This window comes from Cetorhinus maximus, chromosome 23 (assembly GCF_964194155.1).
Source record: "Cetorhinus maximus chromosome 23, sCetMax3.hap1.1, whole genome shotgun sequence".
In the NCBI taxonomy this organism is placed as follows: domain Eukaryota; kingdom Metazoa; phylum Chordata; class Chondrichthyes; order Lamniformes; family Cetorhinidae; genus Cetorhinus; species Cetorhinus maximus.
Window position 1 is genome coordinate 60,793,489 of NC_135901.1, and position 12,826 is coordinate 60,806,314.

General features: G+C 45.6%; 1 protein-coding gene and 1 pseudogene across 2 annotated transcripts in view; both read left to right on the forward strand.

The window, feature by feature from the left end:
- The window catches only part of LOC144698352 (uncharacterized), a 674,481-nt pseudogene that overhangs the window by 572,642 nt on the left and 89,013 nt on the right, over window positions 1–12,826 (forward strand). The window lies entirely within an intron of this gene.
- LOC144697669 (uncharacterized) lies at window positions 1,316–6,122 on the forward strand. The gene is made up of 3 exons (XM_078569689.1): window positions 1,316–1,411; window positions 3,808–4,057; window positions 4,225–6,122. Exons 1-3 carry the CDS (start codon window positions 1,316–1,318, stop codon window positions 4,731–4,733), a joined length of 855 nt encoding a protein of 284 aa, XP_078425815.1. The 3' UTR covers window positions 4,734–6,122.

Consider the following 12,826-nt stretch of genomic DNA (forward strand, 5'->3'; position numbering starts at 1 on the left):
CACAATATTAACCTCTATAACTGGGCTGGAGTTTATCAACATCAGCAGAAACTGACCCTAATGAACATGGTTCAGTCATAAATATGATAAACAGAAAAATCCAAATACTGTTGTTACTTGTGAACTCAAATTACTGCTTCAGGTTCGCGTGACTCTTTTGAAGAGGAAGAGCCACACGGACTCAAAACGTTAACTGAATTTCTCTCTCCACAGATGCTGCCAGACCTGCTGAATCTTTCCAGCACTTTCTGTTTTTATTTCTGTTTTCCAGGATGTTCAGTATTTTGCCTTTATAGTTGTGAACTCATTGGTGTCTCTGCAGTGTGGATGAACAACAAAATCCCTTCCCACGCTGGGAGCAGGTGAACAGCCTCTCCCCACTGTGACTTCACTGGTGTACAGTAAGGTCAGAGGATTACCTGAACCCAGACGCACAATGAGAGCACCTCAATGGTCTTTCATCATTGTGAACATATTAATAAGGCATCAGTTCCCTGAAACATTTCTAGCACTTCCCACAGCCTGGGCATTTAAAAGGCCTCATCAGTGTGAACTCACTAGTGTGTCTGCAGATGGGACAACTGAGTGAATCCCTTTCCACAGTTGGAGCAGTTAAACGGTCTCTCGTCAGTGTGAACATGTTGATGGGACATCAGTTCCCCAAACCTTTTAAAGCACTTCACACACTCTGGGCATTAAAAAGGTTTCTTGCCAGTGTGAAAGCACTGGTGTCTCAGCAGGTGGGATGATATCCTGAACATCTACCACACTGTGAGCAACTGAACAGCCTCTCGCCAGTGTTAATTCAATGTGTTTCAGCAGGTCAGTCCAAAGAGACAAACATTTCTCTGGGTTGGAGTTTGCTGTGTGTAAATCCTCCCCTTCTAACCCCCTGTAAAAGGAGTTTCCAAACACTGGGTGTAAACTGGGCTCCGGGAGTTTGTAATCTGGGTGTGGAGTCCTACACCGGGTGTTTGTGAATCCTCCCAGTCCACCCTCCGGCTCCATTCCTCTCCTGCACTCGGCCCTTTCTCACCCGCTGAGTTTTCAATCTGACAGCCTTCATCCCGGTCCCGCACCCATACTGCGCATGCTTCACTCCCAGCTCGACCCCGCCTCCATTCACTTCGATTGGCTGGAAGACCAACCCCGCCCCCTCTTCCTATTGGTCCGGAGCTGCCTTCAATCATTTTGAGTTGGAGCATGCGCAGTCCGTGGAGACAGACAGGAGGAGAGCTCGAGCGAACGGATTTAAAATGCGGGTTTAAAAAGACCGAGTGCGGATTCAGAGCTGAAAATAAACCCGTGAACGTAGATGGGGCCGGCGGGCGAGTTGTTTGGCTTCAGAAAGTCACGGTTTCGGCCCCAAACCCTCAATGAGGAGACATCGCCGCGTTTGCTCGGCTCTGGAGTAAAGTCCGAGTGAACGGCCGCCATCTTTATCCGGGCAACAGAGCGAGGCGCGCATGCGCGACCCCATCCGCACCGGGACACTGAGCAACAGCCCGAGGGAGACATTCATCAAATGTGTGTTCACCAGGAGTTTTATATCAGCAGCAAGAGAATTGTAAACCGACAGTCACTCAGTAGTACAGAATTTAAACATTGCTGAAAAGAGACACACTGTTGAAGCTTTTCCTGTTGCACTCATCCGGACAGATGCAAGAAAATCAAAGTTCAAACAACAATTTATACTGCATGAGGAAAGGGTGATGACTGGTTGGCCAGTCGGCTCTGATAGGTCAAGGCGTCGGCATGGGGAATTCACCAGGGAGCCATCATCGCCCCCCCCCCGCCATGCTTTTGTTTATTTCGATAAATGGTGCCATGCCTAGACATTATCCTTCTGTCTGCAGAGGACAGGTCCCTGTGTTTGAATATATGTAGCTTCTAACAAGCGTAAGTGGGACACACTACGAGCCCGACTGATAATCTTTGAAATTGGTATTCTTGCGCCTGTCCTGATGATTACAAGATAAAAAGTTTTGATGGAATGCCACATTTATCACCAAAACTCAAGTATCTTCAAGGAGAAAATTGTGTTAGACAGAGGGAGAGGTGTAGGGGGAGAATTTCAGAGCTTGGGGATGAGGGAACTGAAGGCACGGTCGCTAATGGTGGAGCGATTAAAACAGGGAATACACAAGACCAGAATTAGGGCAGTGCAGATATCTCAGAGGGTTGTGGGGCTGCAGGAGATTACAGAGATAGGCAGGGGTGAGGCCATGGAGGGAATTGAAAACAAGGATGAGAATTTTCACATCAAGTTGTTGCTAGACTGGGAGTCAAGGTAGGTCAGGAAGCAGATGGGTGACAGGAACAGGACTTGCTACGAGTGAAGACACAGATAGCAGATCTTTGGATGGCTTCAAGTTTACAGAGGGTAGAATATGGGAGACCAGCAAGGAATGTGTTGAAATAGTCGAGTCTGGAGGTAACCACGACAAGGATGAAGGTTTCAACAGCAGAAGCACTGAGACAGGGTGAGGCTGGGTGATGTTATGAAGGTGAAAACAGGCCACTTAGTGATGGTACAGATATGCGGTCAGAAGCTCATCTCAAGATGAAATGTAACACCAAGATTGTGAAAAGACTGGCTTAATCTCAGACTGTTCCCAGGGAGAGGGATGGAGTTGGTATCTGGGAAATGGAGATTGGAGCAGGGACTGAAAACAGTGTCTTCAGTCTTCTCAGTGTTTAATTGGAGTTAATTAGTCATCAGGAAGAGAAGCAGGAACCAGAATGGGCCATGAGACTGATCCTAGATTTATCTTAGTTAGAGAGGGAGAGAAGGAAGGAAGGAAACCCTGGGAGGTTTGGAGAAACCACCCTCACAATCACTCATTAAACCTCCACACAGTAAGTTTTGGACACAAAGTTATCCTGTATGGTCGGTCAGGGGGTTTCAGATTAATGTTTTCTCACGAATAATGACTGAAGTGAATGATCAAAAAAATTGTTATCTCTGGTTGTACAAATTTGTTAAAAAGATACAGAAATAATCGTCCAAAGCTGTATTTGGAGCGTGTGTGGGATGGGGATTTGCAGCTTTGGGGGAACAAGAGAGGAAAAAATGTTCCATAGAAACTAGAATTGTCTGTTCTGAATTTCTATCCTGTTCTTACAGTGATGACTTTTGTAAACTCCTTTTACAGAGAATTAGAAGAGGAGGATTTGCAGACGGGAAACTCAAACCAAACATCACATCAAGATTTGACACAGTCGTTCGATTCATCAGGACCTGAGTACAGTCGATCATTGAATGTGGAAGGAGAAATGTTTGTCTGTTCTGTCTGTGGGAAAAGATTTCAAACATCAGTGTGACTGGAAAAGCACCGAGACACACACGGACACCCGAGTGAGAGTGTCCCAGTGAACTGACTGTGGAAAGAGCTTTAACCAGTTACACAGCCTGAGAAAAAACATCACACCATTCACAGCGGGGAGGAACAGTACACTTGTTCTGCTGTGGACAAGGCTTCAACTGATCATCAAACCTGGAGAGAGAGAGGGACACAGGCGCCATGGAGAAACTGTGGAAATGTGGGGACTGTGGGAAAGAATTCAATTACCCATCCCAACTGGAAATTCATCAATGAAGTCACACTGGAGTGAGACCATTCACCTGCATTGAGTGTGGGCAGGGATTCACTCAGTCAGCCTACCTACTGAGACACCAGCGGGTTCACACTGGAGAGAGGCCATTCACATGCCCTGAATGTGGGAAAGAATTCACTGGGTCCTCTGAGCTGCTGAAGCACCAGCGAATTCACACTGAGGCTGTTCAGCTGTACTTCCTGTGGAAAGAGGTTCAGGTCTTCCTTCCACCTCAAAGTACACCAGCGAGTTCACACTGGGGAAAGGCCATTTACTTGCTCCGAATGTGGGAAGGGATTCATTCAGTCAGCCTACCTGTTGAGACATCAGCGAGTTCACACTGGGGAGAGGCCGTTCTCCTGCTCTGACTGTGGTAAGGGATTCACTGGGTCCTCTGACCTCCTGAAACACCAGCGAATTCACACTGGGGAGAGGCCGTTCACCTGCTCCAAGTGTGGGAAGGGATTCACTCAATATCCAACCTGCAGACACACCAGCGAGTTCACACTGGGGAGGGGCCTTTCACCTGCTCCGAGTGTGGGAAGGAATTCACTCAGTTATCTCAGCTACTGACGCACCAGTGTGTTCACACTGGAGAGAAACCATTCACCTGCTCCGAATGTAGGCAAGGATTCACTCATTCAGCTTACCTGCTGAGACACCAGCGAATTCACACTAGGGAGAGGCCATTCACCTGCCCTGAATGTGGGAAGGGATTCACTGGGTCCTCTATCCTGCTGAAGCACCAGCGAATTCACACTGAGGAGAGACCGTTCAGCTGTACTTCCTGTGGAAAGAGATTCAGGTCTTCATTCCACCTCAAAGTACACCAGCGAGTTCACACTGGGGAAAGGCCATTCACCTGCTTCGAGTGTGGGAAGGGATTCATTCAGTCAGCCTACCTGTTGAGACACCAGCGAGTTCACACTGGGGAGAGACCGTACACTTGCCCTGAATGTGGGAAAAGATTCACTGGATCTTCCGACCTGCGGAAGCATCAGCGAATTCACACAGGAGAGAGACCATTCACCTGCTCTGACTGCGGGAAGAAATTCACTCAGTTATCTCACCGACTGACACACCAGCTAATTCACACTGGGGAGAGGCCATTCACCTGCTCCGAGTGTGGGAAGTGATTCACTCAGTCATCCCACTTGCTGGCACACCGGCGAGTTCATAAGTGACTGCGGGAGTTGGATTCTGCTGTTATTGCTGCTGTTAATCACATCCAGGACTGAACCATGTTCATTCTGACAATTGGGATTTGTTTCTGCTGATGTTAACAATCCCTGTAACTGGGCTGGAGTTTAATATCCTGGATCTATGGCTGATTGTGTTCTCGGGGCTGCAGTGTCCCTTTAAGAATCGCTGTCTCTGATCTTTCCCCATAATTCAGGAACTCTCATCAGAAATTAGTTTACAACTAGATTCTGAACTTTTACTTCAATCTCAAATTGATCTTTTGTACAAACTCTACAATTCAGTGTCTGAGAGGTTCCACTGATTAACATCTCCAATTAGAAAGTGCTGATTAATCTTTGCTGCCAATTCTTACTGACTTGCACATTACTCACAGTGACACCTCCATTATCCATCAGGAAGAAGGGGAATGGGACTTGGTGGAAAATCGAGAGTTCCCAAATGTTACCCCTCCCGCCGGATACAGAAATCCCCTCGGCACAGGAATGGAGACAAGTTCAATCCAAGTAATGGACTGTAAGAAATCACTGTCTAATAACTTATTAAAATCTTCAGAAGTGTTTGGAATATTACAAAACAGCTCTCTCTCTCTTATGAAGAAAGCTTCCATAGCAGCTTGCTGGCTGACAAACACATAACAGGCCTGTTATCTCTGCCAAGGACATGTCTCTAGCACGGGCCCTGAAATGAGACATTTCTAACCCTGATACGATTGGATCTCATGACCCAAACGTAAACCAACTGTCTGTGTAAAGGTTAAAACAGGCTCTCGAGAGCACAGAGATATTGACGTGATCCACACTGGCTTCAGCCCAATACCCACACTCTGGCTCACACCAGTTAACCGTTCAGAGGAGACTGTCACCACCAGCTACAGAGACCAGCATTCACTCTGTGTCATCCATCCGTTTGTCCTCCGGGACCAGTAAACCGTTCTCACCTGTCACGGGTCGTGTGTTTTCCTGTCTATTTAGCTTATGCATCATATTTAAACTGTTGCTTCTCAATAAACTACTTTAAAATCACTTCTGAGCTCGATCCCCTTTTCAAGTAATCTGTGATTCCCGAACCTAAATCGTACAAGTGGTGTTAGGAGTGGGATCACAGTGCTCGAGATCATAGGATTGAGAGGCAACAGTCTTAGTTAAACGTGAATGGAGAAGTTCCTAAGTGAAGCCAGGAGAAGACAATGGCATTAACACATTACAGGGAGCGACTGATAGATAGTCTGACAGTAAAAACAGGGGGGCTGGGGGTGAGAGATATCCTGGGGATTGGAGAAGAGTGTGACCGGGATTACGAGTATATCCGCATTAGGATTTCTAAAGAGGGTCAGAAAGGACAAATTAAGTTGAAGAAGGTCTATAATCAGTTAGAAAATATCCACAAGGAGAATGCAGGTGAACAGAGAGCTGGAGAATCTTGAAAGTCCGTGCATGAACTTCTGTTTGAACCAGATGTATTTACCACGTCAATAATTTAGAATTGTGTGAGATGATCGGCAGGTGGGGAGGATAAATCTAAGTTGATAGTTATCACATTTTAGTGGAAAAGTTTTGACATTTACTCTTGGTGGCAGCTCAAAGGTTTGTGTTGCTGATTCTGATAATTCTAGTAGCTTTAGTATGTTATCTACAGTTTGTCATCAAGAAATTAGGAAAACAAGCACGTGGCTTAGAAATAGTGAGGTTAGTCAGAAATCAGTTGTGAGAAGTCAATAAGGATATTCCCTTCTCAAGCTGGGGAGATCTGTAAGAAATCACTGTCTAATAACCTTATAAAGTCTTCAGAAATGTACTAAATATTATAGGAAAAGATCTTGGCCTGACAAATGTAGGACAACATATCGCAATGTTACCTCATAGGGACGGACTCGGTAGTCAGGGAACAGAATTTATAGTGGTGACCGAAGACAATGGCTTTGATTTTCCCAATTTTTAATTGAGGAAATTTCAGCTCATCCAGTACTGGGTGTGGGATAAGCAGTTTGATAATTTAGTAACAGTGGAGGAATGGAGAGGGATGGTGGTGAGGTAGAGCTGGGTGTTGTCTGTGTACATGTGAAAACTAACACGGTGCTTTTGGATGATGTCACCGAGTGGCAGCATGTAGATGAGAAATAGGAGGGATCAAGGATAGATCCCTTTTTTAGGATGGGTCAGGATGGGGGATTTAAAGGTGAGAGGATCAGTAGCAGAAGAGAGAGAGAAGTGTTAACAATATCAGCTAACATGGAGAAGTTGGGTGATCAGTAGTTCAGTGAGAGTGGGGTCAGTACAGCAGAAAGTGGGTCTCATGGACAAGATGAGCACTGAGAGGACACGAGGGGAGGTGGGAGAGAAACTGGAGAAAGATGTGGGTTCAGGGCTCAGACAAGGAGGAACTTTAGAGACAGTTTGCCCCGGTGGGTTAGTGGAAGGGAGGGAAGCAGCAGAGGCAGCTGGTCGGATTGTCTCAATCTTAGTGACAAAGAAGCTCCATGAGCTCCTCACACTTGTTGTTGAGAGATACCGTGTCAAGATATTGAAAAGACTTGACACATTGTGTTTAACACAAAGCTAATTTATTTGATTTTTATCCAGAACATAAACCCCGATAACTGACCGGGAGTTTATTAACAGAAAAGCAGAAAAGAGACTTCAATGAACATGGTTCAATCCTGGAAGTTATTTCACAACAGCATCCAATCACTGTAGTTACTTGTGAACTCGCTGGTGTCTCAACAGGTGGGATAACTGAGTGAATCACTTTCCACTCTCGGAGCAGGTGACCGGTCTCTCCGCATTGTGACTGTGCTGGCGTTCAGTGAGCTGAGATGACCAACTGGACCCAGTCCTGCACTGAGACCTGAGCGGTCTCTCGGCAGTTTGAACACGCTAGTGTGTCAGCAGGTTGGATGAGGTAGTGAATCCCTTCCCACATTTGGAGCAGGTGAATGGCCTCTCCCCAGTGTGACTGTGCCGATGAATTTCCAGCTGGGATGGGTAATCAAAGCCCTTCCCACAGTCCCCACACTTGCACAGCTTCTCCCTGTTGTGAGTGCTCTTATATTTTGACAGGTCAGATGATTGGCAGAAGCCTCGTCCACACACCGAACACGTGTACGGTTTCTCCCCACTGTGAACGGTGCTTTTTCCTTCCATGTTCAAAATCCAATGATATTCCAGCTTATTAACAGATTATTGTATTAACATCAGCAGAAACAGGTGAACGGCCTCTCCTCAGTGTGAGTTCGCTGGTGTACAGTGAGATGAGATGATTGCCTGAACCCAGTCCCACAGTGAGAGCACCTGAACGGTGTCTCGTCAGTGTGAACACGCTGATGGGACATCATTGCACCAGAACTTATAAAACATTTGCCACAGTCTGAGCATTTAAAAGGTCTTTTATCAGTGTGAACTCGCTGGTGTTTCAGCAGGGTGGATGAATCAGTGAATCCCTTCCCACACTTGGAGCAGGTGAACGGTCTCTCCCCAGTGTGACTGTGTCGATGAGTTTCCAGCTCAGACGGGAATCTGAATCCCTTCCCACAATCCCCACATTTCCACAGTGTCTCCCCACTGTGAACGGTGCCTTTTCCTTCCATGTTCAAAATCCGATGATATTCAGGTCACAAATTAGGCGACTCCGTCAGATCCAGATGTGATGTTTGCTTTGAGTTTCCTGACTGCAAATCCTCTCCTTCTAATACCCTGTGAAATTGATTTAAAACAGAAAAAGGTGAGTGAGAGAGAACCCACAATAACAGGTTGTAAAATTGAGCTGAATGAATCTGGGAATTTGTGGTGCTGCCACTAGCTATAAGTGACCATGAAAGCTGCCAGATTGGAATAAAAATTCAACTGCTTCACTAATGTCCTTCAGGGAAGGGAACCTGCCAACTGGTCTAAGCCTACACAGGACTCTGGCCCACAAGGGAGCAGAGGGAGAGAGAGGTGGGAGATGTAGGAGGTGAAGGGATATCTACAACATAACAAGAACTTTGACAGAATCTCCAGAAACCTCAACCAACTAGAAGGACCAGGGTGGCAGGTGTGTGTGAACACCATCACCTCCAAGGTCCCCTCCCTGTCACACACTGTCCTGACTTGTCTGGATGAACAGAAATTTCCTCCATTTAAATATTGGGAAGATTGAAGCCATTGTCTTCAGTCCCCGCTACAAACTCCACTCCCTGACCACTGGCTCCATCCCTCTCCCTGACAACTGTCTGAGGCTGAACCAGACATTCATAGGGACATAGGAGTAGGCGTAGGCCATTCAGCCCATTGAACCTGCTCCACCATTCAATCTGATCAAAGTCTTTTTCCCACACTATCCACATATCCCTTTAAGTAATTGCTCAACCTGTCATCCATTCCTTTGTTCTTCTAGTGTAACTATCCTAACACTCACCCGGCAGGCCTCCCACATTCAGCCTCCCTGTAATCCAGAACTCTGATTACTCACACCAAGTTTTGTTCACCCCTGTACTCACTGACTTACAAAGGCTCTGGGAATATTGTGAGCAATTTTGGGCATCGTATCTCAGGAAGGATGTGCTGGCCCTGGAGAGGGTCCAGAGGAGGTTCACGAGAATGATCCCAGGAATGAAAGGCTTAACATATGAGGAACGTTTGAGGACTCTGGGTCTATACTCAATGGAGTTTAGAAGGATGAGGGGGGATCTGATTGAAACTTACAGAATACTGAAAGGCCTGGATAGAGTAGACGTGGGGAAGATGTTTCCATTAGTAGGAGAGACATGGACTCGATGGCACAGCCTCAGAGTAAAGGGAAGACCTTTTAGAACAGAGATGAGGAGAAACTTCTTTAGCCAGAGTGGTGAATCTATGGAAGTCATTGCCACAGAAGGCTGTGGAGGCCAGGTCATTGAGTGTATTTAAGACCGAGATAGATAGGTTCTTGATTGGTAAGGGGATCAAAGGTTACAGGGAGAAGGCGGGAGAATGGAGTTGAGAAACTTATCAGCCATGATTGAACGGCGGAGCAGACACGATGGGCCGAATGGCCCAATTTCTGCTCCTATGTCTTATGGTCTTATGGGTTAAGGAGAACCTCAATTTTAAATTTCTCATCCATGTTTTCAAATCCCTTCATGGTCTCTCCCTCCCTACCTCTGTAATCTCCTCCAGCCTCACAATCCTCCGAGATATCTACACTTCTCTAATTCCCACCTCCTCAGCATTTAACTGCTCCACCTTTGGTGTCTCCCCCAGCAACTGCCAAGGCCACAAACTCTGGAATTTCCTCCCTAATCCTCTCCACCTCACTTTCCACCTTTAAGATACTCCTTAAAATCTAACTCTTTTTGTAAACCTTTGTTCATCTGCCCTGATATCTCTTCATGTGGCTTGGTGTCAAATGTTGCTTTCCTACGATCCTGTGAAATGCCTTGGAATCTCCGATTACACAAAGTGGAAGAGAAATGGACAATAGTGCAGGAAAAACAATTCCTGACTATGAAAGATACTGTGGGAAGATAAAGCTGGTGAGCCAGCAGCACATGGTCAGGGGATGGGCATTGGTGGAAACCTCATTTAGACATGGTCAGCAGAAGTAACAATAAAATACAAAACATAACTCAAATAAATCCATTATTAGAGACAGAGGAAGGTGGACTATGGCAGAGAGGTGATCAGGGAGGGCAGAGATGAAACAGAGCAATGGAGGGACATGGAATTAGATCCACAGTAAAAGAGCCACACTAGGCCCAGAGCTAAGAAACCTCTCACAAATAACAGAGCACAGCACTAAAAGCTCTAAATTGTAGGTGAATGGTCAAAAATACTAAACTCTGAAACAGTTTCAGTATTCAATTTTAAAATCTCCTGCTGGAGCCTGCAACTGGAAAGATATCAGAAGCACTGGAATCAGTGAATCTCCCAGTTGAGGAAATACCTGGGAAGTGGGGTGATGTCACCATGTAATTGTCGATGTGTGATGAGGTCAAAGACACAAACACAGAACATCTGGGTCTGTGCAAACCAGTGATCACCACACATAATGAAGGATGTGAGAGGTTGCGGAGGAAATTTACCAAAATGGTTCGAGGGATGAGGAACGTTAGCTGTCTGGTTAGGTTGGTGAAACTGGGGTTGTTCCCCTTGGAACAAAGTAGATTGAGGGGAGATTTGATAGAGGGCTACAAGATTGGCTTAGATAAGGTCATTAAAGAAAAGTTGTTCACATTATCTGATTGTAAAATGATTACAGGACACAGATTTAAGATTTGGGGTAAAATCGACAGGGGTGATGTGAGGAAGAAATTTTACACAGCGAGTGGTAATGACCTGGAACTCAATACTTAAGTTCAAAGGCCGATAATATCCCGGCTCCAATGAATAGAGTGACTCTGTCAGATCTTGATGTGATGTTTTGTTTCAGGTTCTTTGTCTGCAAATCCTTCCCATTTAAGATCTGGTAAATCGATTATAAAAAAATCTTCACTGTCAGTCCAGCAACCTTTCACCGCACTGAAACCTTCAATTTGAAGATGAATACTCAATAATACTCACTGTTTTCGAATTTAAAATCCCCTGTGAGAGCCTGCAGCTGGAAAGGTATCAGAAGCACTGGAAGCAGCTGTAAAAAGAGATCATAAAGTGGTCAGTGTCAGTCCAGGTTAGAAAATGAGAAGAGAAACATTTCTCTTGGTTTGAGTTTGCTGTGTGTAAATTCTCCCCTTCTAACTCCCTGTAAAAGTGGTTTCGAAAATCCATCCGTCAGTCCAGGATAGAAATGCACAATATTGTCTCCTCCTGTCACCTGGACCAGGATGACCGCGCATGCGCCCTGCTGCCCGCTCCCCCGGGCTGAGCAGAGGGAGAGATCCAGCCATTGCCGGTCTGTTCGCTGCAAACGTATGACCGGTAGTTAGATATTAAGGGTCCGCGGCCTGCACTGAATGTTAATGAACCCTTCCTGCCCACTCCGCTGGCTCCATTCCTCCCGCCCACCCACTAACTCTGTTATTCTGCTGGAGACGCTATTTTTTTACCCACCCTTTGCGACTCCGGTCACAGGACAGCACTGCGCATGCTCAGGAAGGAGACAGCAATGTGCAGGTGCCAATTACATTCTGAAGTGCGCATGCGCAGGTCCCTGGCTCTCTGGAAAGGGCACATTCTCTCCCGCTCTGAATGCTGGGTGACAGATCCGCCATTGGGTGTCTGTATTTTTGTATATAAACTTATTTTTTATGATCCGATGATGACTGTAGAATTGGGGTCAAGATGTAAAATTACTAAATCAATTGATACAACTAAGTGCATGCGCCACCACCATACTTCTGCCCTGTGTGTAATTAACAACAGAACAAGCTCCTACAGTTAGATAAAAGCAAAATACTGTGGATGCTGGAAATCTGAAACAAAAACAAAAATTACCTACGGTTAGATGTCAATTCACTGGATTCTTAGCAGGTGAGGTGAAGAATTGATTTTTCCTAACATGCACTGAACATTTAAACTCTGTATTGTCAGTAAGAATGTGCCTAATGTGGATTAAACCTTTTGAACTTTTAAAGCTGGTTTGTTAACTAGTGGCCAAACTTTGCACGCATGAAGTGCCTAAATTTTCTCCATCAGAGATGACTGCTGCTGTGTCAACTAAGTAGATAATCGAGTGAATCCATTTTCACATTCGGCTGGTGAATGATGTTTTCATCGTGTCACTTTACCCAGGAGTGTCCAGCTGAGACTTGGATCTCGAATCCTTCTGGAAATGAGTTCTACATTCTCATCCAAGGAAAAGGGAAAAGCGATGCTGTAAATCTATAATAGAAACAGAACATTTTGGAGTTCGACACAGGTCTGGTAGCGTCTGTGGAGAGAGAGACACATTTTTCATTTCATGTCTATGACTTTTCAGTAGAACTGTCCAGAATCAGTGCACAGACCTAAAAACATAACTCTGATCCCCAATCCACCGACATTCCCAAATATTCTGAGTATTTCCATCACTTTATGCTTTTATCTCTGGTTAAAGACGTTGCTTATGAATTTTGACATTGGATTTATTGGTGATT